This window comes from Haliotis rufescens, unplaced genomic scaffold (assembly GCF_023055435.1).
Source record: "Haliotis rufescens isolate VD_foot unplaced genomic scaffold, xgHalRufe1.0.p SCAF_1, whole genome shotgun sequence".
Taxonomy (NCBI): domain Eukaryota; kingdom Metazoa; phylum Mollusca; class Gastropoda; order Lepetellida; family Haliotidae; genus Haliotis; species Haliotis rufescens.
Window position 1 is genome coordinate 17,503,204 of NW_025963779.1, and position 27,963 is coordinate 17,531,166.

At 41.6% G+C, this 27,963-nt stretch overlaps 1 protein-coding gene across 3 annotated transcripts in view; it reads left to right on the forward strand.

Moving 5' to 3' along the window:
• LOC124149857 (solute carrier organic anion transporter family member 4C1-like) overlaps window positions 1-27,963 on the forward strand; it is a 57,865-nt gene that overhangs the window by 13,727 nt on the left and 16,175 nt on the right. For 2 of the 3 annotated variants that reach the window (XM_046521688.2, XM_046521697.2), the window contains exon 2: window positions 26,344-26,717. In XM_046521688.2, coding sequence (XP_046377644.1) covers window positions 26,465-26,717 — 253 coding nt within the window. In that variant the 5' untranslated portion in view covers window positions 26,344-26,464. Of the gene's footprint in view, window positions 1-2,243; window positions 2,401-26,343; window positions 26,718-27,963 lie in introns of those variants that run through there. The other variant, XM_046521679.2, reaches the window with a different exon arrangement.

A 27,963-nucleotide genomic window follows, 5' to 3' on the forward strand; every position in this document is an offset into this window, starting at 1 on the left:
GGCTATGGTGCCCGTGCCCCAGTCTCAGGGGGGTTGGGGTGGTGTGGGGTGTTAGAGCAGACCGTGAGGACTCCCCCCCCCCCCCCCCCCCCCCCCCCCCCGACGTTTCTATAAATGGCTCAGAATATCTGCTGGAAACGCTGAAACCACCACACCGTCGCTCTAGATCTTCAGCGAGACATCACTATTGCATAGCAATGTTTAATCAATTTAGTATTATTTTGTTGAAAATGCCTATCAAATATAGCTCCGAAGAGAGCATGCTATTAGTTCGTAATTACGGCATCATTTCGTCATGGTTCATGTGCCACTAGCAGCGTGTAGTGAGAACTGAAGTGGGTTTTATCAAATCAAAAAGAAGAAAAAAACGTTGATTTCCTTCTAATGTCAGCCTGTTCTCATTAACAGTATATATGCTGTTGGCGATATTGCTCGCCGGGTTTAGCAGAACGTGGGCAGATGAGGTAAGTTGAGGCGTATTGCCAGACGAAGTACTTTTAATTCAGAAAGCAGTGGTCGTTTCTTAAATTTAATATTGAAATATTCTTTTCATTGAAGTTTGTCTTTGTAATATAACATGTTCCACGTCTGTTTGAGGATAAATTCCCCTTGTGATACGTGTATGTATATAGTTCTTTAGATCAAGGATATGTATCACACTTGGACTTAAAGAGCTTGTCGAAATGAAATGAATTTGTGTTTATGTTCATTACTAAACATAAACAATGACCTTTGGTTAATTGTGTTTATTTGTTATTGTTTATTTGTTAATGTTTATTTGTTATTGTTTGTTTGCTTGTTGTTTTGTGCCGCACTCGCCAAATTAATAATTGACTCCACACTCGGCAATATTCCAGATGTATGACGGCAACCTGTAAATAATTGACCAACCAGGGATTGATATTATGAACACGCCATGTAATCATAAATTTCAGTCACCGAGCTTGATCACCCGACCAATTTAGTCGGCTCACACGACAAGCATATGCTGCTTGGGGCGTATTCTAACCCAGAAATCCCGACATCATTTTTGTCGCACAGCAAGCTGTGGATGAATTTTGAAATTATTCATGCTTGTGTTTATGCATAATGCATTGTACTCTGTGGGTGTTGGCAATATGATACCGTTAGTCATGTTAGAGTCATATCTTTATACACTACAGTGCGTTGTACAGTCAGCTGACGCATATAGAAATAATGCACCGCTTCCAAAACGTGCTAGAACAAAGCAATGCAAGAGACTGGCGTAAGTAAATAAATAATTCGAATGTGTTTCGATACAACCAGGTGTCGTCTGTGCGTCTATATTTTTTAATGACACATGTGACAATTAAACATATTTATTACTATTCTATCATGCTCGGATGCAGAGAATCGAGAAGTGGGTGTGCAGATGGAGGCTAAAAATGAAAAAAATGGTTTTCCAATGGTAAGGGTTTTGATACGGGTATCATAGTTGTGTTTTAGACTTTAAGTTTGCAGTGTTTAGGCGACAATTTTCAGCCTAGAAATGTTTTGGCAACCTTTGTACATGTAATTGGTCAAATCCAATCTTTATGTTTATACTTTCTTTGTCTATGACAAAACTTAAAACGAAAACATCAATTTTGGTGACATGTTTTCACTGGAAATAACCATAAATTGACTAATGTTTTTGCTTACAAATGCAAATCGTTTCCCGAATTATATGCTGGCGGTTTTGTATTGACAATGTGCCGTCCCTTCTTTTTCTAATAACGTGCACACTCACATACCCCAACACAGAAACACACCACAGCATCAAACCACACCACACCACACCACACAAAAACTCCTTTTTCCACACATGTAACACGTTCTACTATTATACACTTTGCCTGTCTGTCAAGCCCACGACACCGACTGACACACGTGTTGAATATACTACAACTGGTGAATAACGTGCCTGGAATACGTACACCACAAACCAGCTGATGCAGTTGTTTTAAATTCATTACAGTGGGTGAATTCATTTCCTCTGCCAGCAGACCGTTTATGATAACATAAAGCCAGCATGAGGAAAATAACACCTATCGCATGGTATAACCATACGAGATTAATATGCAGTGTGGCCCAACTCAGATTACACATCACCAGGGCTGGTAGGCGAAACGTCACGCCCTCATTGTGGATATTACGTCATCCTGCCTTAGGTAGACCCGGAACTAAATCCCCCCCCCCCCCCCCCCCCCGCCAACCATAACCCTAGGGGCGTGAGTCTCGTATTTCCTTCATTAAGAGCATGTAAGGCAAAGTGACCGTACGGGGAACCTAACGGGTGTTTGGAGTGCGGTGGAAGTCTATATACTGACTTGTACGTATTAATTATACAGCAGCTGTTATCACCAGTGACGGATTACATATCGGGGATACCACCATGCGGTAAGACTATATGGTGATAGGAGACCGCCATGGTCAGTTGGTTTACCTTATATATGATTCTGTTTTATATTGTATCATTTAAATCCCCATGATTTCATTAATCATATACTTAACTTATACTATACGTAGTCACTGTTTTATGTGTGTATTAGTCACATCCTGTTTGTTTTCTTCCTTTAAAGTAGCGATTCCGTGTATGTCTAATTTGATTTCTGTTTTGCCCATACATGGTTTTGGTAGGCTTGAGAGACCCTTATTTCGACGAGGAAAGAGATTTTATTTTAGATAATTGACCTGATTGGTAATAGCTATTTGAGCAATGACGTATGTGGTATTACAACTAGGTTACCAAGCACTAAACAGTATTACCCTCCTTATTAGCTCCTCGGCGACCTATCCCGTCACTCGTAATAACCTTACGGTGTTGTCGTAAACTGGTGACATCCAATGGTGACTGATTGTCACGTTGACCTCAGTGACGATAACATGGTCTGTTTACAGGAACTATTGAACAGCGAATGTTGGTTCCTCGTGAGCGTGACGTATTTTCCGCCTGTTTATACGGGTAACAATATGCTTAAAAACATAAACAGGTAATTAAGTTTGTAATATATTTTTTATGTTTGATCAAAATGCATGCAGTACAACAGTTGGTTTATGAAATGATGTAGTCACCCTCTTACCGTTTATCTTATCTTAGCAGCACAAATGCTGGTTAGTGATTTCGTTCGGAGTTTTTCACTTCGATCTTTGAGCAGAGCTGCGTCCCTTAGTGGTGCCTGAAATCTATCTTCTTGGGTTCGAGTCCCAGATTTGCTCTGATTACGAGTCTGGGTTTGTCAACATCTTACCAATATTTGTGAGTTTCATAAAAGTGACACGATCCGTGTTATTTTGTTTACGTTGGTGTGGGTTTATTCTAATCGATTGCCTTTGAATTAAAGGCCTTGTTAAGTTAATACACTCATTATTTTGTTGCGAAAGGAATTTTCTTTGCTTTATCTAAATATAATTACAATAAAGTTTAAATGTTCCCGCATCTTTGCTGTTAAGGCCCAAGTGAACCATTCACATCAGTCTATTTTAGATGCTACTCAGACAAAAGCAATCGGTAGTTTATTTGAGGTGTAACGACATATTCGTGTTTGCAAATAAATAGATAGACGTTAAGAGCATCTAGGACGGGGAGGTTGGCATAAGAGTGTTCGACGTTACGAGTGGTAGACGAGAGGTTCAGTACCTCAGCTATCGTGTAAACAAAACCCAAACTACAGGAGAACTTGACAACGTTGGAAACTGGGTGACTTGAGGAATAAAATAAGACTTATTTTGCCTCAAGTTGTCCAATGGATGCCCTGACAAAAATGTGTTTGGGGTTAAGAAATTTCCCAACTGTTTATTTCTCCTTTTCTCAGAGAACGAAATGGTCTTGCAACAGCCAGAATAATTCTCTAGCAAAACTCACATCCCAAAGAATAGTATGTGGTCCGTCATGATTATCACGGATCAGGCGCATTTGTCTTTAATCTTGGGGGGGGGGGGGGGGGGGGGTCCTAGCATTGCTAAGTGAAACGAGCAAGACTGATTGTCAGCAATGACCATATTACCTGATTAATTGACAATACGCGATAAGTACTGCCAAATGCTTATTGAGGTCCTGAATGGAAATATTCCGTGGACTAATGAGGTGGGGTTGTTGTAAGATAATGGTTTACCATTATAATGTATTATAAAGCAATAAGTGACCAAGAAGTGTAATCGTAAATTCATTGGTGTGATCAAGGTTGGGTAATTACACGTTTTGTTAAACATACAATGAATGCAGTTCGTATTGCTGCACGATTTTGTAGTGTAATGTCTCGTACACCATTACATTACCTCGCCTCCACTCAAATTGTCAAAATCCGGTCTTCAACGAATGTCTGAGAGGTAAATAAGCCAGAAGGTTCCTATTTCCAAAGTTCCAACCTCGGTACTCACGACTCAAGTGAAATTTGTGTTTTCTTACGAATATTATTTATCAGTTTTCATATCTTAGTCTGTTGGTACGTAGGTCTCTGTCAATACAACAGGCCATCCGTGGGCTTCGCTTGTATATTTACTTCTTGTACCTCAGCAGACAGACAGATTATATATTATAGTATCACCGGGATCTGCATCATTTTTGCATTAAAGCCACACCTTTGTATTAATATACATTGGTCATTCCTTATGAAAATATGAGAGACTGTGTAAAAGACAATATACAACCTATTTACAAATACTGTTATAACATCATGTTTCTCAGTCGCGGTAGAATATAAAAGCAGGTTTTGGTTAGATACCTTTGCAGACATTCGCTGGACATTAAAAGCATAGCTGCTCTAACTTTGTATAATTTTTTAATTGAACTATTAAAATATCTGGTATTTTGCAAATGATTAAAACGCATGTCATCGTAAAATAACGTCATCGTAAACAGGACAATCCAAAGTAACATGGAGGTCGTTTTCTGCCACACCAGCATGTAGTATCTCATCTCACGTTGCATGGTGCATTAAAATTTTGAATATATGCCTCGTGGATACATTTATTTTTTATAACATACGATATAGAAATATATTGGACACAATAAACTAAGTTTAGAATTTAGAGGTTTATATTAAAAACGTTCGATGGCTGGTGTGTTTTAAGATGTATGTTACTAACATTAGATTAAAAAATCCACGTCAAACCTAGAGTAAGATGTCGTAATGAATTTTCGCTTACAGTTAATCGTAATTCAAAATAAATCAAAAGTAAATGCGTGTATGAAGTAAAACAAAGCTTTATGCCGTCTCATATGACGTTTCAATCACGCACATTGAGATATGCTGTGTTTACATTTCCTTCTTTGTAAGTGTTGAAGGCGCTTTGACGATTGGCTTGGTGTTAATGAGCTGTGTCTGACAATTCTTCTGCACCGGGAAAAGCTTATTTTATCACATTACCCCGAGGCTGGCTCCCCCACCCCCTTCTAATGATTTGTTTGATGTGGCGAGCGAACTTTGACATGCATTGTGTGCATTCAACCTTATGCGTCATTACGTAAGTAGCACTGGAAGCTATTTCACACATGATTGACAGGTTCTTATTTCACACTGACATCGACATCCTTTATGTATTTCTATCAACTTCCTGTCAACTGTATTTGGGGGCTTTCCCATTGATGATGAATCGAATGCAACAGTGTTTCTCCGCTTTTGTTATTTTGGGAATGTTTTTCACATTTACGACACAGATTATACGGAAGTGCTGTCACGTGAGCCGTCGTTCTTTGCCCGACGTCACACAAGTGACATTTGATTATACCAAGTTGGTGGAAATCGAGCGACAAACATGAAGATAAACTAGGACACATCATTAAATCAAGTTGAATAATGGACTTTAAGGCTTCATATCAATATCCTTGAGATGCATTTTGTCTCAAGACGCCAGTCATTTTCTCATTCAGCTGTTTTTCTGGTAATTCATTATGTTCCCTCTAGATATATCGCGCGATGTCAACTAGTAGTTCCTGTAGTGTTAGGCGCGCGGCCAACAAGTACTCTCGTCCCAGATACCCCAGCACGAAGCACACCTGTTGCCATGGTGATTACCTAACGAAGAGGCAGAAGGTATTCTCGTTGTAGTTACAGCCTCACGCTCATCAGATAAAGTTTATAAATGCGTCAACAGTTTTTTTTTAAAACCCCTTGTGATATAAACGCCATATTGTTCTTTCCCTAGGCATGATCACTACCGACCATTACGTATCTTATCTACAAGGTGATGGAATTACAGAATATTCATTTACTTATGATAAGATTGATAAGTTATTTTAAATTGACGTAATGGCTTTCCGGAACCATTCCCGTCGCGTCTAAGTAATTTAAATAAACACTGACTCGTTTCATGATAGAACCATTGAAGATCCGGGTTAGAATAGATCTTCAGCAACCATACTTGCTGTAAAAGGCGACTATACTTGCGACTAACGGGATCGGATGGTCAGTATCGCTGACTTGGTTGATGCATGGCATCGTATCCCATTTGCGTGGATCGATGCTCATGATATCAATCACTGGATGGTCTGGTCCAGACTCGATTAAATTCAGACCGCCTTCATTTAGCTCGGATATTGCCGAGTGCGGCGTTATACAACAAACAAACAAACGTTTCATGATAGGTCATCCTCGTCTATCCAGGGTATCACATCTCCATTCTATTATAAAATAACCTGGATCCATTCGCTGCCTTAGCTTTGTTTCGGAAGTGACGTCATTACCTGCATCGCTCCTATCCCTACGTTTGCTTATAATGTCTCTCGCTCACAACAGTGATTTCATTGGACTGTTATTTTAGTGTCGTGCTTTTCGAATCGGACTCAAAGGGAAGTCGCAGAGGATGGGTCCAGGGTATTTATCAAAATGGAATGGAGTTATTATACCCTGGATAATCGAGGTTCATCGTCATTGCTGCGATCATTGCTGCGATACTGATCTGAAGACATATTCGACCGCAAACCACAAAGAGTATTGTTAAATGTATAGTCTGAAAATATCCTCACTGTTCCAACTCGGAAAAGGTGGGTTCCGGATCAAAGAGGTTGTTTATATCAACTAGGATACAAATAGTAATCTTTTTCAAGGAAAGGATGATATTAAATACTAAATGGATAAATTTCCCTTCATCTAGACCCATCCTCGAACATAACATCCATTTTTAGTATTAATAAATCCATTTTCCCTTGAGGAACTGAAGACACAAAGACCCCGTCATTAAAGGCCAAATGCAAGTTATTAAAGTTGAAATGTTAATCAGAGGCATTATACTGAAACACTGTGGCATGAATATTTATGGGTATAAGAGATCGAACATCAAACGTTTCTCTGGAGATTACCCGCCTTCGTGAGGCAAGAAAGATATTGTTTGTACTTTTGTTTGTGGTTTCTCATTTCTACCACAATTCGCGGCACTGCGCAGATTTACTGAAGTGAAGCTGAGTTTTGAAGAACTTCAGTTAAGAAATAAAGGTGCGTGTGCGTGTGTGTGCGTGTGCGTGTGTGTGCGCGTGTGGATGGGTGGTGGTGATGGGGGGTTGTGGGAGGAGTGGCACGGCTTGTCCAGTGGTCTTAAGACACCGCAATTCGCTGTGCAGAGTTGCGTCCCTTAGGCATAACAGAAACCTACGATCCAGGGTTCGAATCCCGGTTTACCATGATTACGTTTTTAGGATTGTCAATTCCGTGCACGGGGCGAATCATGTGATTCATCACCACTTCCCTCTCGACGTTTGTCGAGGTGTGGCAATGACAAGTATCAGAATCAAACGTCCATTCAGCCGATGCCAACTTGAAACACGGAGATCACGGCTCGTCCGGTAACGCTATGCCCTCTTGTTTGCTATTCAGGGTTGTGCCCCTTAAACGTGACAGGATCTGCTAGTCGTGATTCGAATCCCAGCTTCTCCCTAATATGACACTGATTCTGCAAGGCCCAAAAGAGTCACGGAGCGTTATGTGGTGAACGGGGGACTCTAGGGAGGTCGGTAGGCATGATGGTATATGTGACAAACCATTGGACAAGAACAACCACCACCATTGTGAATTGGATGGGCTTGAATCAGCACACACTATCGTTCTGTATTGTCAACAATTCACGGATGTTATTACAGTAAACTACGTTTATAACGAACACGCTTACAACGAACTGACCGATACAACGAACTTATTTTTTAGTCCCCGCCATTTAATGAATATATGCTGTATATATGCATATAACGAACTACGGTTATTACGAACTAAAATTAGTGGTCCCTTTGCGTTCGTTATAACCGTAGTTTACTGTATTCACAATTCAGAAATACTATTATTCACAATCTACGAATATTATTCACGATTCACGACATATTATCAAAAATACACAAATAGTATTATTCACACATTCACGAATATTATTATTCACAATTCAAGAAAGTTTTAAATCAAGTTCAGTGTTTTCACAAAAACGATATTTCTCAATAACGACAACCCTTAAGAGCCTAATATCCAATCACGCTTCATTAACTTGAAGCACTAAAACCTAGCTGCCACATTCAACTCGAACGCAAGCTCCCGTCTTCATCCTCGAGCAGGTCTATATTTTTAGCTGCATTAGCCCTAGCAGTGTATAAATAACACTTTTCACTCCTGAGTGAGCAGTACGTTGTATCCAGAGAACTAAAATTACAGACTCCAGTGGACCTAATCCAGCTGATTATCGTCTCAAGACTCTTCCTCAACGAGGATGTTGATAAACACCACCTAAACAGCCTGCTGTCTCATACATCCCTTCCTGAGTCGAAAAGGTCAACGTGACCTGTCACCCTTTCTAGAGACCGTCTACAGCAATTTTAACAGGTTACCCATGCCGAGTGTGGTTCTTCTGTGCGGGGAGCACGGAATTGTCCCCAACAGCATCAGAAATAGCCGGAACGTGTTGCAGCAAATGCGTGCACCTTGCATCATATGGGTCAGTGACGCTACTGTTAGCATCGTATGATTTTTATTGTATTTCTTGTCTAGGTAAGCAGGTGTAAATGGTAATGTAGTTTTTTGAGGGCCTTGATACTATTAGTCTCAGACTGGCGACTCATTTGTTAAAGTTGATTCAAAGCGCTGAGGGGTCTGGGTGAGCTTTAATTATAGCCACGTGTATTTATACACGTGACACGAGATCTCTACAACTAGCAGGTCATAAATGTCAGTCCTTTGATGATGTAATTGTGAACACGTAGACTGAAAATAGCTTAGAATAGGATGCTGTAAAGTATTCTGTTTGTTTGGCATTACAAACTACATTAATCTACAAGGAGTTCCGGATATAAGTGTCACTAACGTGCTACAGTTGGTGCTCAAAAGCATTGTACGATTGGAGCTGGTGTTTTAGTTCGCCTCTTGCTATAAGTTCTCTAACCCTGTTTCAATATACCAGCTTCTTTAAACACTTGTTCTCGTATACACCTTTTCTACTGTTCTTATGTGCAGTTCTGGTATGCGTAATTCCCGTTTGTAGTATACTGCTTTTCTAGTAGATTCTTATTCTGGTATACTCGTCCTTCACTATGCTTGTTGGATGTTTTTCTTCTGGTATACTCGGGGGCACGAGTGGCCATGTCGTCTGAGGCGCCGTGATTCGTTGTGCAGAGTTGCGTCCCTTGGGCATGCCAGAAACCTATGATTGTGGGTTCGAATCCCGGTTCTCCCCGATTATGTTTCTAGGTTTGTCAGCGCCATACCCGTGCCAGTATATTCGCATCCTGCTATACTTGTATTCTGGAATATGCTGTTCTAGTATATTCGTATAGGCTACACTTGTATTCTGGAATATACTGTTCTAGTATATTCGTATAGGCTATACATGTATTCTGGCATATGCTGTTCTAGTATATTCGTAAAGGCTACACTTGTATTCTGGCATATGCTGTTCTAGTATATTCGTAAAGGCTACACTTGTATTCTGGAATATACTGTTCTAGTATATTCGTATAGGCTACACTTGTATTCTGGAATATGCTGTTCTAGTATATTCGTAAATGCTACACTTGTGTTCTGGAATATGCTGTTCTAGTATATTCGTATAGGCTACACTTGTGTTCTGGAATGTGCTGTTCTAGTATATTCGTATAGGCTACTCTTGTATTCTGGAATATGCTGTTCTAGTATATTCGTATAGGCTACACTTGTATTCTGGAATATGCTGTTCTAGTATATTCGTATAGGCTACACTTGTATTCTGGAATATGCTGTTCTAGTATAATCGTATAGGCTACACTTGTATTCTGGAATATACTGTTCTAGTATATTCGTATAGGCTACACTTGTGATCTGGAATATACTGTTCTAGTATATTCGTATAGGCTACACTTGTGTTCTGGAATATACTGTTCTAGTATATTCGTATAGGCTACACTTGTGTTCTGGAATATACTGTTCTAGTATATTCGTATAGGCTACACTTGTGTTCTGGAATATGCTGTTCTAGTATATTCGTATAGGCTACACTTGTGTTCTGGAATATACGGTTCTAGTATATTCGCATCCTGCTGTACTTGTCTTCCTGAATATACTGTTCTTTCTAGTATATTCGTATCCTATTGTACTTGTATTCCGAAATGTACTGTTCTAGTACGTTCGTATCCTGCTATACCTATGTTCTGGAACACACACACTCTGCACCAGGGAGACCCGTGAAGAGCCGGGGTAGAATAGGTCTTCAGCAACCCATACTTGCCGTAAAAGGCGACTATGCTTGTCGTAAAAGGCGACTAACGTGATCGGGTGGTCAGGCTCGCTTACTTGGTTGATGCATGCCATCGATCCCAATTGATCGGATCGATGCTCATGATGTCAATCACTGGATTGTCTGGTCCAGACTCGATTATTTTACAGACCGCCGTCATAGCTGGAATATTGCTGAGTGCGGCGTTAAACAACAAACCAACCAACCAACTCTGCACCAGGGTAACAAGACAAGGTTGTAACTACTCCGACACAGCCGGCCCGCAGTGCCACGGTATATAATCTCTTGGCGTATCCGGTTCATCATGGAGAAGGATATGCTTCTCTGGTTACTTTCACACTGTCGTGACGACCATCATCAATGCAATCTGTGATTGCCGGTACGTACTACGCACAATCATGTATCGCTGCCAGTGGCCATCAATATAGCTCGCCCGCAATCCTGACAGTGATGGCATCATTAGGAACACGATATGGCAATGATGAGAATATGACAGTGCTAGATACCGTGAAAGTAATGGCAGCGAGTCTTGGCTCCCTGCGACAACGCATCACGTAGAAACAATGTAAACTGACTGGCAAGAAAAAATATACACCTGGAAACTGGAATGATAAAAATGACAAACGTTATATAGATGTTACTTCGCGGAAACAGTCGTCGTAACACATTACCATCGAATAACCATATTTTGTTGGCTTCATTTTCATATTGTTGCGTAATTTCCCTTGCCCGGCAGTTTATATCGGAATTGTTGACAATAGGTTCTCACTACAACACGAGAAATAAAATCATCTGATTCCTTCCAGCTAGATCTTTGGGTGACATTTGAGAAAATAGTCTAGCTTGTGCCAAAACGTATCTCTTTAGAATCAGACCCTGTGATCCCATATTATAACTCTCTGTATGTAGATATTATCTTGAAGCGAGTATTGTGCGTGTAGCGCTCTGTGACAGGGCTGAGTCCAACTTGCCACAATAACGTGAACGTCAGCCAACGTGGAAGCATTTCAAACAGGTATACAACGTCGCTGACTAGCCAACGCTCTGTGCACAATATCGGTGTATACGACCACTTGTCAGCCGTAACTATTTTAGTTTCGGTTAACATATTCAAATCCTCAGCCAAAAACATCAATCAGAAAAAAAATACGATAGTTTGAATTTATATAAAATGGATTAAAAATGGTAAAAAATTTATAACGATATGTAACTTACGCGTTACCGTTTTTACGCATTTTATAAAAAAAAGTCTACCGCCACCGCAAGCTCATAACAAAACGAAAAGCATCTTCTCTGATGGGGTTACATAGACATGGACAGGTGGATGTAGGTATAGTAGACATACTGTCAGAGCCTCAGCATGATCGTCCCGTGAGGATCCGGGGTGGAATAGGTCTTCAGCAACCCGTGCTTGCCGTAAAAGGCGACTATGCTTGTCGTAAGAGGCGACTAACGGGATCGGGTGGTCAGGCTCGCTGACTTGGTTGATGCATGTCGTCGTATTTCAATTGCGTGGATCGATGCTCCTAATGTCAATCACTGGATTGTCTGGTCCAGACTCGATTAATTACAGGCCGCCGTCATATCGCTGGAATATTGCTGAGTGCGGCGTTAGACAACAAACAAACAAACAAAACTCAGCATGATCAATTCACGCTAAATCAGCAGTTCAAACTATATTATTAGATATTGAGCTGCATAGTTAAACAGACTCCCCCAAAATGTGTTTAGATCCCAAACGCAAACCAAGCGCGTTCCTTGGCCCATACGTTAGAGGCGTATTGGGCCTTGAAAATGTTGAGTACAGAAAAGTACGGTTATAACGAACTCAAAGGGACTACTAATTTTAGTTCGTTATAACCGTAGTTCGTTATAAGCATATATACAGCATAACTACAGCAACTAGTCGGGACCAAAAAGTAAGTTCGTTATATCCGTAAGTTCGTTATAAGCGTGTTCGTTATAACCGTAGTTTACTGTATATAAACATCTTTAGGATGGTGTTACAGGGAGAGACCTGTATTCGCTCCCTACCCCCGAAATTCATTGCAGGTAATTTTTAAAATGGGCGATTTCTGCATGTTTTTTTCCCAGCGTTTGAGAATGATTGTAGATATAAGGCTTTGAGGAGAAAGCTCATTTCATGTGTTTATACCCTAACGTAGGAAACACCAAATGTGTATTCCGTTTATTTTTTAAACACATCCCTGAGCTTGTTTTCTATGTATTTACATTCTAAACACATTTTACAGTGCAGGGTTTGCACAAGATACGTGAAACATAAAACGGTATATCCTTTGATTATAAACAGTCCTTTATCCACTAGAACGGAACACCTCTACTTGACCCAATAACATTACACGAGTAATAGATGACACATGAAATATGATCGATGTTAGAAAGGAGGCGTGCCATTGATTGCTCTGTCGTATATTTAGACTACCTCGTATGGTCATAGAAACTTCATTATTTTGGGCTATCGGTGGATTGTTAGTGTGTCCGACATGGAAAGTGTAATGGCAGTTTAAGGACCGACTTCAGTACCCACTTGTCATCCACAAGGATGAAGGATCATGTTTGCAATGTTCACTGAGGTTATATGTGACGTTATAGGATGTGTTATGGGGCGATGGAGCTAATTATGATCAATTATGATCAATTATGACCACGGTAATGATCATTATGATGGCTGTGTGAATATGCAAAGTGAATGTGGATGATCACGTCGTGATTTATGTGATGCTAATGTTTTTTTCGTTTAAAAATGATTTTTCTTGTTAGTGTATAGCTAATGGCTAATATAATGATTAGGGGGATGCTTATATGCTAGCCTTGCTCCAAGGCTGTAAAGATAAGTCCATGGATGTGTAGTCATTCTATCCTCCTAACAGGCAAGTCTAGAAGGACTCCAGTCTCTTATAGGGGCAGTTTGTTCTTTTTATTTACATAATCTAGAAATTATGATTGAAACTAATAATTATTGCCTTTGAGATTGTGCAAGTCTACTGATATTATAGATCGCCCTGCTCGTGGTGATAATTCTGGTGAGAAGAACAAAACATTGATGCTGCGTTTTGCGTTATCAACGCTTATGCTATGTAGATTTGTTTTGTATGCATATGTTGATCTGACTTAATTTGTTTTGTGTAATTCCCGGCAAGTGGCTGACCCTATATAACTGACGGATTGCTTGATTCTGGTTACATGTTTTTAAGTCGAGAGATATATTTGTTGTCGCGCCAAAAATCATAGCTTGGAGCACGGACATAATCGCTCCTTTGAGAAACCAAATGAGGTTAGAGACAAAACACACCTTTCTTAAACGTCTTGTTAATATTACTGATATCCTGATGAGCAGATGGGCGAAGCTACATTCAGATACAAACGTGCATGTGCAGTTGAAGAGTGAGTTTTTATGCGGCATTTAGCGGTAGCAAGATAAGATGGTGGTGTATTCCAAGGTTGAGGCCCGAAGTACGAATTTTCTTACTTACGTATTAAACGTCAGTTTATCTTTTTACATGTATTATTGCAAGGGCGTGTACCTCGTTATGTCAATTACATGACAAGTTTTCCCATTTGCAACCAGCTTGCACATGTAGGTCGTCCTTAATACTTATTACCAGCTGCAAGAGTGCATGTATATTGGCTTCCATTCTCTGTGCTGTACAATTATTCCTTAATTATGACATTTTTTTACGGAGAATGAAACCGTCTCGATTTACTGTGCTCATTTGTCTACCCTAACAACGTTAGACAGGAATCTTATCTCAAGTCTCCAGCGCCAATTGATGTAGAACGTGGTATGGTCTCATACCAGACCCTGAAAACAAAAATATTTGAAAACTCCCAAACAAGTCCACACTATTTTGTCAAGTCTAGATTCCTCCGGCTTTTATATGGTTTCAGGAAATATTAATTCTCTGTGAGGTGAGATGGGGTTTAACGTCGCGTCCAAGATTATTGCACTTATATAGCGACGTGCATGCACGTGTGTGTGTGGCTGCTTGTACTAGTCCGGACCAATGCCGATTTATACTGCTAGGTCACTGAGATACCATGCCGCAGTTTAACATGAATACCCAAAAAATCAGACACATTATACTGACTCCGAGCCGACCAGTCCTTGTTTTAGCCCCTTAATGCCGAGCGCCAGACAGGGCAACAACAAGTTCCATCTTTTAACGTCTTTTGGTATGACGCAGCCGGGGATCGAACCCCGGACCGTCCGCTCTCCGGGCGGACGCTCTACCACGAGACCACGGAGGCGGTCTAAATTCTCTGTGCATCTTTCTGTTTTTAAACACTTTCGCAAAAGAGCCCTCAACTTGTTTTCCATTTTAGAGATTAAAAGTTGGTTCCGACGTCCAGTCTCGATAAATATGTACATGTATCGTTAGCCCTCAAACCTTTTAATGTTAGCTTGTGTCGTGTAGCAGAAACTGGTCTATATTTCATAGTGCGTGTCACAGTTCTCCCACACAATCACTGGTTTATTGCTATAGGATTAACAAACGTCTTGGTTGTACAGCCCTCGCTATTGTGAAGCATATGTGTTAAATATGTCCGCTGGCCTATCACGATCCATGAGGACCACTGACTCAGGTGCTAGAATACTCCTCCAGACAGACACGCCAATCATTACCGACGCCCCTTTGTTCCCCGCCACATTTTACGGAATGTATGCCATAGGGTTGTTCGCACTCAGCACGATATTGTAAAGGGAGAATGTTTATGACCGAATCGTATTATACCTCCGGAAGTACCCTGTTATAGTGTCACGCACAGAATGGTCTAGACTTGGTTCCGTCTATTGTGATTACGGATTGAGCGCATGCCAAACAAAGCGGTAACCTGTTGTAGAAAGCTCCCTGTGGTGGATTCCGGTCAGAACAAGCTCCCAGCACCTCATTCATTTAAGAGCCATCTAAACATGGGAATCGGTTAGCCAGGCTCTGTGATTTGACTTGTGTGTCATCGTAGTGGGAATATTGCTGGTTGCGGCATTATGCAACATCTTTTCACTCATTATTATGGAACAACATGTTTAAGTTACGAAGTAAACATTCGGAGAGGGTTAGGGAGGACTAGAACCGGACTTGAACCACACGTAACATCTTAATCGATCATCACCAGCACATTCCCGATACCGCAATAGTTCTCTACAGCAGCCACTGTATGAGAAGAAACCCTTACTGCTCAGTACCAGTGCCAGGCGCCATTTCGTCACGACAGTTACCACTTGAGTTCCCGGTTATGGTGACGTATTTTTTTCTGGAAATGAAACTAGTCTCTTTGCTGCCTTGAGTTCAACTCCTATCGCACGACCCTCTTACCCGGCACTATCAGCACGGAAACAGGCCCTCGCGTGCCATCTCCGAAAGGTCACGAGTCAATCCACTGGCATACCAACAAACATATTTGGGGGTGTGATTATTCCAACGCGATAATGACACACGTGGTTTGAGGGAGGGTGTCAATTTGATTCCCCACAAGGCTTCCTTCTGTCTCCCTACTGCCCCTAGACTTGCACAAGTCTCTAAGGCAATAATTATAAGTTTAAATCATAATTTCTAGATGCTGTAAATAATAACAGTTGTCCCTATAAGAGCCTGGAGTACTGTTCACATATCTAGACTTGCCTATTAGCAGGATAGAATTACTACACATCCATGGACTTTTTTGTATAGCCTTTGAGCAAGGCTGTACTGCCCGCAACAGCCGGTTCGGCTAGCTTGCAACCAGGGAGTATAGTATTGAATCAATGTGTCCGTCAACCAGACGCTGGAACAAACATATCCGAAAACGAAAACTACGAAACTTTGGTAAGTCTAGATTTCTTCTGATTTCGAAAAAGAAGATATTCCTGGGCTCCTTTTCATAATATTTATATAAAGAAACGGCAACAACAAAAATCGTAAAAAAATCATATCAGAGATGTGTTAGTGAGTTCATCATGGCAATAGAAACGGTTTTGAATGTTTCTGTAAGAGTCTGCATGGCTTGTTTGTGACGTGATGCAGTGAAAGTGATCACACTGAAATAGTTATATGTATGTTCACTTAAGGTTTGTTGGTTGTTTCGGTGGTTAAAAGAAAATAACAAACAAACTAAATTTAAAGCAAATAGGTATTTGGAGTAAACGGTATGGATGGCAGGATTAAATATTTAAATGTCTTGAAAGAAAGCCTATAGACAAAATATGTCGGAAATATTGTGAAGGCGGAAGTGAGAAGATAGCTGCGGCAATCCTCAGATTCCATTTCGAATAGTTAAGAACAAACTCTAAGTAAAAGAGACAAGACTTCTTACCTGTCTCATTTCTTTCGCTGTTTTGAGATGTCTATAATATGGATGCTGCAATATGGATTATGAAGAATTTCCGAGGAAACAAGGGGCACGGGTGTCCCAGTCGTCTAAGGCGCCGCGATTCGCTGTGCAGAGTTGCGTCCCTTGGGCACGCCAGAAACCTATGATTGTGGGTTCGAATCCCGGTTCTCCCCGATTATGTTTCTAGGTTTGTCAGCACCATACCCGTGCTTGTGGGTTTCACCGAAGTGGTAAACGTCTGAGACCTGCATCACTTCGGGCTTTCCTCCAACATTAAGCTGACACGCCGTGATATAACTGTAATACTGTAAAAAGCGGCGTTAAACCCAACTCACTCACTCACTCTCTCACTCCGAGGAAACATTTGAATTCCCCATATTTCACCGCATTTCTGGAACTAGCGATCGGATAAGTAAAGTGTATCACAGATGATTGAAATTGGGATCGGATGGCTGAGCAGGGGATTTGGTTCATGATTGGTTGTTTGATGAATAGAATAAAACTTGGATGACCAGCACATGGGGTTTTATGGTATGGGTTTACGCCCCTTTTAGCAATATTCCAGCAATTTCACGGCTGGGGACACCCGAAATGGGCTTTACACATTGTACCCATGTGGGAATCGAACCCGGGCCTTCGGCGTGACGAGCAAACGCTTTAACCAGTATGCTACCCCACAGCCCCGATTTGGGGACTAAAAGGATCGACGCTCAGTTAAGATAGGGTTGCACTGGTGTGATATTATTCCTCAAAACAAAGATTTGACAAAATACATCACATAAAAAAAATGCCTTCGTCTATTATGCAGACCCAAAAACACAAATATCCGAAAACTCATATGCAAGTCAATGGCAGGTATAGATTTCTTCCGTTTCATCGAGTCTATGGGCTCCTTTCCAAAATATATTATTGGACTATTAATGCTATTTTCATTTCTCAGACTAAATATTAGTCTCAAACAACCGCTCGTCAGTGCTGGTCGACACGGCCTCGTTCAAGGCCGGGAGACAACAACACACATTCCCATTCACTCACGTGTGTGACACGGTAGCGGTGCCAAGTATGTTAATCTGTGTACAGCAATAGCTGTAATGAAGAAGATATGTACGTCTGCCCCCCTTTGTTATGGTCGATGTCATCTTCTGACAAACAGATGTACACAACACAAAAATGCACGATTTGGTGATCCTTCTGAGGGCCTTGTTAGGGTGCGTGAACGCTGACGGTACCTAGATGCACGAGTTGGTGATCCTACCGAGGGCCTTGTTAGGGTGCGTGAACGTTGACGGTACCTAGATGCACGATTTGGTGATTCCACCGAGGGTCTTGTTAGGGTGCGTGAACGTTGACGGTACCTTGATGCACGAGTTGGTGATTCCACCGGGGGCCTTTTTAGGGTGCGTGAACGCTGACGGTACCTAGATGCACGAGTTGGTGATCCTACCGAGGGCCTTGTTAGGGTGCCTGAATGTTGACGGTACCTTGATGCACGAGTTGGTGATTCCACCGAGGGCCTTGTTAGGGTGCGTGAACGCTGACGGTACCTAGATGCACGAGTTGATGATCCTACCGAGGGCCTTTTTAGGGTGCGTGAACGTTGACGGTACCTAGATGCACGAGTTGATAATCCTTCCGAGGGCCTTGTTTGGGTGCCTGAACGTTGACGGTACCTAGATGGACTAATTGGTGGTCCTACCGAGGGCAGTAAATAATGAAGACAGTTCAGTGATTGTTATTATGAACCTAAGATCCAACGTCTGTAAGATGATATCCACCAACGTCACCTCTTTCGACCAGCATCCGTGTATAGGTGGTGCTGGTTTGGGGGCGGGGCGTCAAATGTAAACCCTGAATCTCTTAGTCCTGACTGTGGAATATAATATATATTACTAAAGACCTGGACAGGTCTAGATCAATGAAAACCAAGTCTAGTTTCCTTAACACTTGGAAAACAGCAGAGAAGGAATGGTTGTTATTAAAAAAATAAATTACAATTATTTTAAAGAAATATAGTTTCAGAGACTAAGTGTTAGCTCCTGTGAAGCTGAAGAAGTTTTACAGTGTAACCAATAAAATAACACTTAGTCCATAAAAAACTTGTCTTAAAAAAAAATGTAATATTACTTTCTTCAAAAGTACATTTCCTCCTCTTGTGTTTCCATATGGAATTAAGGAAACTAGACTTGGTTCAGATTGATCTAGACTTGCCGTGACTAACGGGATCGGGTGGTCAGGTTCGCTCACTTGGTTGAAGCATGTCATCGATCCCAATTGCGTGGATCGATGCTCGTGATATCAATCACTGCATTGTCTGGTCCAGATTCAATTTTTTACAGACTGCCGTCATATAGCTGGAATATTGCTGAATGCAGGGCTAAAAAACAAACAAACAAACACAACAAAGCTCTGAGATTTATCTAAAATTATTGCTGTTAATGTAGGGAGATTGCAAGTGGGTAAGCGTTCTATTTATTCTGTTTCTGGATATTGCTGAGTGCGGCGTAAAACATCAAACCAACCAACCAAGTAAAAAAATATAGTAAGTAAATATGTACATATATTTTAATTCCACAGTCATGACGCAGGACTATGTAACGAAATATGAAACATCTGCTTTAAACTCCCAACATCTGATGTCCGTGGATGCTGGTTCAACACCCACGTGAACCACAAAAGGGCTGAGTCACCTGGACAGTATACAAATAGAGAAAACAATAATATTTGAAAACAATATACAACAACTGTTGGCTGGTGCCGCTAGAATTATCATGTTATGTCAAGGACTGTCATAGTGTAAGTAAATCAATAATCGTTGAAATCATGTACAATGAATTGACGTACAGACTCGTAGACAATAGTAACATGTGCGACCAGTCGGATTGACGTAAACCCTTGTCCAGTCTTTGAAACCAAGCACATCGGTCTATTTGTTATCAAGCACATTGGTCTATTTGTTTTCCTGAAAATAACCAGCCGTTTAAATGTCGCGTCTTTTGTGTCTGAAACTGAACAGTAAAACCGGTTTTTAAGTCTTGGAGAGGGTTGTTATCGGCATGTAATACCTTATATACATGTCCATATGTAGATATGTCCCTACCCTACGCAGGTGTTCTGTACAATAAAAACTCTTGATTCTTGATTCTTGATACCCTGTTGGATATGGAAGCAGAATTGATCCCCAGTTGCTTGTCGCCATCCTCCATTTTCCAGCGTATCATATCTCCATTCGGTGATGAAGAGTACACTTGGCCCTTTCGACATTTTGAGCCCGATTCGTATGGCATGACGCTAAAAATAACCATCCAATCAAAATACTCTCACGAGCGATAGACATTTTGTGCTTGGAGATCGGAAAGATTTCGATGTGACGTCACTTCCGAAACAAAGCTATGGTGGTGATTGGGTCCAGGGTGTATGTAATAACAGTACAGTAAACTACGGTTATAACGAACACGCTTATAACGAACTGACGGATATAACGAACTTACTTTTTTGTCCCGACTACTTGCTGTAGTCAAGTTGTATATGTACTTATAACGAACTACGGTTATAACGAACTAAAACTAGTAGTCCCTTTGAGTTCGTTATAACCGTAGTTTACTGTATGTAATAACAGTTGGATGCAATACACTGTAAAAATCGAGGATACGTATAATCCGTCAAATGCGTATCGGATGTCCAATTATTTGGGGGGTTGATTGCGTCATGGTGCCCTGTGTTGTTCATGATATCAACCACAGGTTTGTCTGGCCGAGACTTGAGTTACAAACTGCGGCATCAAATAACAACATCCATTCACTGTCAAGTTTGCAAATTTTCAATCAAGAGTTATGTATTCCGTTGACAGATTATCCAAACTACAAAGCATGGCATGTAACATTTATAAACATGTGGCATACTACCACTCTCAAAGATGCAAGTCCTGGTAATGAACTTCACAGAAACGAAATTCTTCCTCTGATCTACCGTCTTTGTTCCTTCAGTCTCTAAACTCCCCACATCACTCGGCGGCCGCGCAACGCGCCGACCTCGTTTGAAGTCCGGTGCCAGACCAAACGCCGTTATAACTAACAGTTTCTGGTCTGGCACAAGTGGCTGCGGAAGCAGTTTCTGTCTATTTCTGAAAGCGATATCGCGACGTGTCAACAGCAGCTTTTGCGTCCGTAGCGAGGACTTAGTGCATAGGAAGCTATTGAAAACACGGAGGTGTAGGAAGATACGCAGGCGGTATGAGTGTGTGGATGTGTAATACCAACTCCTTCAACATTTGCACGGGAGTTTTCGGTTCAAATATTTTAAAAACGATTTTGCACCAGGATAGTGCCTATCTCAAATGTACTGTGGTTGCAATGGTTTGAACATGCACGTGATTGACCCAATAACCATCAATTTCATGCTGTTTTTAAGTACATCGTGGAAATAATCAGGATATTATGGCGCTTTAATATAATTTGTGTGTGGGTTACTTTGATTTGTGTTGGAAACAATATAGCCATCATATTCAAAACAACCCTTTCTATTTGTATGTTTGTTGTTTAACTCTGCCCTCGGCAGTATTCCAGCTATATGACGGCGGTCTGTAAATAATCTAGTCTGGACCTGACAATCCAGTGGTTAACATCGTGAGCATCGATCTACGCAATTGGGATACGATGACATGCATCAATCAAGTCAGAGAGCCTGACCACCCGATCCCGTTAGTCGCCTCTTACGACAAGCATAGTCGCCTCTTATGGCAAGCATGGGTTGCTGAAGACCTATTCTACCCCGGTTTTTCACGGATCCAACCCTTTCTTATTCAATGATTCCAGTATGCCTATCGCAGTGGTGTCGTTTTCCAGCTTGTTGGGATTTTAAGTCTTGGTAAACAGGAGTAGTTTGACCAGTTATTCTCATCCAAATAGAGTTCACAATCTCAACAACGACCTTGAACGTATCGAAACAGTTCATACAATCTCTCCCAAGCAACACAGACGAAGCGAGCCGACAGTCAATACACTGCAATGCCGAGGTTGTTGACATTTGATAGAATTAGCCATCGATTACCACTGGGGGATGCAGAGTCGGGCTTTGATGCTTTGACAAGCTGAGATGACCCTTCACTTCTAACCGCCCCCCCCCCCCCCCCCCCCCCCCCCCCCCAAACCTTCTGACCCCAGCGTCCTCCATGAAGACAGGATGGGGGGTCTGGAGAGAGGAGAGGCGTATCACTGCAATATGTACAGCCAGACACGAGTACCGAGTCGTATGAACTCCACAGGCCGAAGGTCTCAATAGTTCCTATTCGCCTGGAGATGTGATGTGCCCTGATTGAAGGTTCTACAGTCGCCTGAATATGGTAGCACGTGGTATCACATTGAAGTAATTAATTAGCATTGTGATGCTATGCATATGTATATAAACATAGATATACGCCCCTGGGAGATAAGGTATAAATAAATATTCTGGTATAAAGTACTTCAGGTTCAGGACGGATGGTGAGCCAAATAGATGTACGATATACGCTGGTCGAAATGCGTGGGGAACAACTTGTGAGTGAAATGTGTGTTCAAGGATTTGATGTTAAAACGTAAGTATAGTAGTAAATAGGAGAGAGAGAGAGAGAGAGAGAGGGAGAGAGAGAGAGAGACAGAGAGAGAGAGGGAGAGAGAGAGAGACAGAGAGAGAGGGAGAGAGAGAGAGAGAGAGAGAGAGGTGTTCTGATAATGAAGTAATATTGATGCCGAGTTGGGGATGTGATATGGGTGTGATGTACGTACATTAGCTGCATGGAGAATCTACGCTTGTATTATAACTGTGAGTCACACAGTCTGCATGACACAACGGAACAGGATATTGAAACATGGGTAGTAAGATATGTTCCTGTATTACTTATAGCAGGCTTTCGGGCCATGCTCCTCAGATATTCCACTAGATTATATCGGTTCAGAAACACCGTTAGATCATACCAGTTCGGGTATTCCGTTAGATCATACCAGTTCGGGTATTCCGTTAGATCATATCAGTTCGGGTATTCCGTTAGATCATACCAGTTCGGGTATTCCGTTAGATCATATCAGTTCGGGTATTCCGTTAGATAATGCCAGTTCGGGTATTCCGTTAGATCATACCAGTTCTGGTATACCCTTAGATCACGTCAGTCCAGATATTCCGGTAATAAAGATCAAATGCTCTGTTGGATCAGATAAGATATTGCATTTGATCAGATGAGATCAGACATCCCGTTCGAGTACATCATTTCAAATATTGCGTTAGATCATACCAGTTCAGGAATTTCGTTAGATCAGATCAGTTCAGATGTGCGTGAGAGTACATCATTTCAAATATTGCGTTAGATCATACCAGTTCAGGAATTTCGTTAGATCAGATCAGTTCAGGAGTTCCGTTGGATCAGATTAGTTCAGATATTCCGTTTGTTCAAATCATTTCATTAGATCAGATATTCCATTAAATAAGGTCAGTGCGCATGAGGTATTCCGTGAAATTAGGTCAGCTCAGATATTCATTTAGGTCGGATGAGTTCAGATGTTCTCTTAGATCAGATCATTCCGGTTCAGATGTTCTCTTAGATCAGATCAGATATTCCGTTTGATAAAGCCAGTCCTCGTCAGACGTTACATTAGATCAGCTCAGATATTCATTAAGATCAATCAGTCGATATAGTCCGTTAGTGGTTCTTGTGGTACAGACACGTATGAACATAAAGTAGTCTCGTGCATATACGATATAAACTACATGCATAAAACTTGCATATAAGAATAGCATCTACTATGAGAATTATTTCATTTTCTCCCTGTGAAAATCTGCTAGTCCTGCTGTATGTTTACTGGTTAATGCGAGAAGATTGGCCCACTGCCCGCGGCACTGTGCATTGCTGTACTTTGCTACTTGCCAATGTTCTCTTTAATCATCCTTACAAAACGATGACCTCCCCAGGCGAATGACTTCCTTGACGAGACGGAGAATCGAACGTTCAAAATCTGAAGCACGATATTACTAAGCAAGTATAGAATCAGATTACATCGTGTCTTGAAAGCGGATCTCATTTCGATATGACCCTGTCACGGCCCTTGCGGGGTTCATCCACTCTCAGTTTGAGGGTAACAGTTGTTTGTGAATGAAATTAATACAAGGGTTATTGACATCCAAATCAAATGAATATTTTTGGACGTGAATGAGCTCGATATTCGAGAACACCTAAATTACACAGACGAAACAAGCCAAATTGAGCCAGAAATATCTCCAAAGTCAATCAGGGACAAATATCTTCTCACATATCGATCCGAAAGACAAATGCCCGAAAGAACGCTCGTGCTAAGTCGATTACCGTTCCTGGAAGCTGAAATTCCGCTGTCCTGTACATCGTGTCAAGGTATGCCGATTTGACGACTTTGGCAGACATTTGGGCTTTGCTTGAAAACGGGTGATAATTCCATAGAAGTCACTTCATGTCGCCGACTATTGGTACGAATCTCGTCGCCGCAGCACGTAGAAAGAAGCATAGCGCTTGGTTATCGATCGAGAAACGCTAAACCGTTCGTTTTGAGTTTATTTCCATGAAGAACTGTGACGTTCTGCCGCCATAACAAGCCTGCCTTCCGGTCTCCTCAGACGAGACAACAACATACCATTTACGCTAAGCTGGCGAGATTTGGCGAGATGAGGGGATTTGGTGAAAACTGAGCTGACTTGATTGTCTCGTCATTCTGTTGTTGGGTCCCTTCCGGAGTCGCGCCGTTTATTTGCTACAATTATATAAACAATTTGAAAGTAGCTGGGGTCTTCCGGGACGGTATAATAAGTTTATGGTATCTCCAGCTTGTACATTATTGTGATGCCTGATTAATATTGATTTCAATCAACATAAATTTTGCAATATTTTGGCAAATGTATGGATTTGTTTTCAAAACAATGTTGGATGAAAGGAATTGATATTGTTTTCGAAAATATTTTCACGTTAATTTGCGACTTTATAGTCATTATTAGAACGGGATACACGGGTGAACCTTGGTTTGTCAACATTATGCACCGTAGTGATCCGGGTTACCCTTGGTCGTCAGCAAACCCATGCTTGTCCGTGAAGGTCCGGGTTAGAATTGTTCTTCAGCAACCCATGCTTGTCCCCCTTGAAGGTCCGGGTTAGAATTGGTCTTCAGCAACCCATGCTTGTCCCCCGTGAAGGTCCGGGTTAGAATAAGTCTTCAGCAACCCATGCTTGTCCCCCGTGAAGATCCGGGTTAGAATTGGTCTTCAGCAACCCATGCTTGTCCATCGTGAAGATCCGGGTTAGAATTGATCTTCAGCAACCAATGCTTGTCCATCGTGAAGATCAGGGTTCGAATTGGTCTTCAGCAACTCATGCTTGTCCCCCGTGAAGGTCCGGGTTCGAATTGGTCTTCAGCAACCCATGCATGTCCCCCGTGAAGGTCCGGGTTAGAATTGGTCTTCAGCAACTCATGCTTGTCCCCCGTGAAGGTCAGGGTTAGAATTGGTCTTCAGCAAACTCATGCCTGTCGTAAAAGGGATCGGGTGGGTAAGCTCGCTGACCTGATGTATGCATGTCATCGTATCCCAATTGTAGATCATTGATCATGATGTCAATCACTGGATTGTCTGGCCCAGACGCATATTTTTACAGACCGCAGTTATGTAACTGAACTATTTCTGAGTGCGGCGTAAACAACAAACAAACAAACAAACCCCTAGAGTAGTTCAAGCACGGTGGCCCAGTCGCTGTGCAGAGTTGCGTCCCTTCGTCGTGCCAGAAATGGGAGCGTGGGTTCGAATCCCAGTTCGCACTAATTATGTTTCCGTTTCTGCTCGGCACATGTGCTCGAGGGGTTAACCAAATATGTTAGCGTCTGTGACCTGCCTCACTTCGGGTTTCCTTCCTGCGTCAAGTTGACACGGAGCGATATAACGAAAATGCTATAATTGAAATCGACGTTAAGGCAAACTTACCCACGTCATCAAAGTACCAAGCATCTAATGCATTGTGCCATCTTGGCAACTTGTGTTTGCCGTTACGTCAATCAAATTACACCACGTTGTTTATATCATACCAAAATAATTAAAAAAATGGACTTCAGAAATTGGTTTCCTAGTGACGGGAAGGCGCGGGTCGGGTGTAGCAGGATGTTTACTCTGGAATAGGCTAGGAACGTTATGTGATTAAATTGATGAAGTGGAAAAAGTTGACAGCAGTGTTTACACACAGGGACCTGTGTACTGAGTCGACTGAACCTGCCTTTCTTATCAGCAACAATTGACGTAATGTGCCAAGGCAATTTACGATATCTCTTGTAAACAAATGAATTGTCCTTTTTTTTACAGATCTCCGCAGGAAAGTGGTGAATTAGCAAAGGAAACATGATGGGATGTTACACAAAGCTCGGACTAGCCACTATTAACGTTACCGTGCCCGTATCTCTAGGGACTTGATAGCCTTTGCGATATGATGGATTCGTCCAACCGAAACAGTGGTCACGATGATGAATGGAGCAATGCCTTGAAACTGACCGCTCGAGATGATGGAAAGAAGAAAGGCAAACAATCTATACCGGACCTACCTGAGTTCAACCAATCGAAAGCGTTGGCTGACGATGACGTCAGGTGTGGTTTCGGAAGCTACCGTCCTGATTGGCTGCAAGTCTTCAATAACCCAAAGTGCCTGCTTTTCTTCTTGTGTGCTTACTGTATGATCCTAGGTAAGTAGCTTCTTGTCCTTATCACTTTGGCGATTAAACAGGAGTGTCCAACATGGCTGGGTTTTAAACATGGTAGGTGAGAGTGCTACATCCTCCGCAGAATCCCGAATGCCAAGTAATTTTTCACATCTCAATGCTCATCCCTGAATCCTGCATACTACTTAACACAAATCTCAAAAGCATTGGGTGCGATTTGATTTTAGTTACTAAAAATAACGTATATAACGATGTCCTTTGTCAAAAAGGACATTTTTATTTACGTCCCGCATACTACACTGCCGAGTCCTGAATACCCTTGCCAGCCTCGTGGATGGCGCGGGTGGCCCAGTCGTCTGAGATGCCACAATTCGCCTTGTTGCGTGCACTTACCTATGATCACTGATTCGAATTCTAGATTCGATTTGATTGTTTCTAGATGTGTCAAACCCCATACCCATGCTCGTTGGTTTCACCAAAGTGAAAAACGTCTAAGACGTGCATCACACTCGGCTTCCCTCACACATTAGGCTGACTCGCCGTGATGTGACTGAAATATTGTTCAAGGCGGCGTTAAAGAAAACATGCTTACACCCTCAAACATAATACATGACACGTGATTGTATTTAGACGTTTTATTCTGTTTCCAAAACATTGCTTCCATTGCTTGAAATGTATTTGTGGCTTTTTGAAAGACAAGAGGTCAAGGATAGACGAAGGCACAGTAAAACCTGTCCATTCGAAATGAAGCTGCTTAGTTATCCGCAGTTCAAGACAAGTGGAGGGTCGTTATTTGAAGCGTAGTAAATTCCCCACAATGTCAGTCAGACGACCGGACTGGCAACTTTGCAAAGTTACCAGACCAGATAGAATGTTGCCAGTCCAGAATGCTCTGGACTAACGAACAAAACTAACTAAAGGGTGAACATAAGAAGAGCACTGTTTGCTGTTAGTTCTCAGAAAATAACAATTATCTGGTGGATTATCAACTTAGTAACTTGAAATCATTGAAATATTATTCATCAATAATGTTTTTTATCGTTTACAGTAAATTTACCTTTTACATTGAATTAAAACTAGAATGCTTAGGTAATAAAGGGAAAACAATTAAGCCCGACCTTCGGGCGTGCAACGTTTTAAAACTGACCGTCCGGCAGCAAAATAGACCGCCTCGGACTATCGAGCAGGCTGGTCTTTTAAACACTGTTATTAAACACCTGTTAAACAGCCGCTTGTAGCGTTATGCCAGCAATATTAAGGATGTGTCACG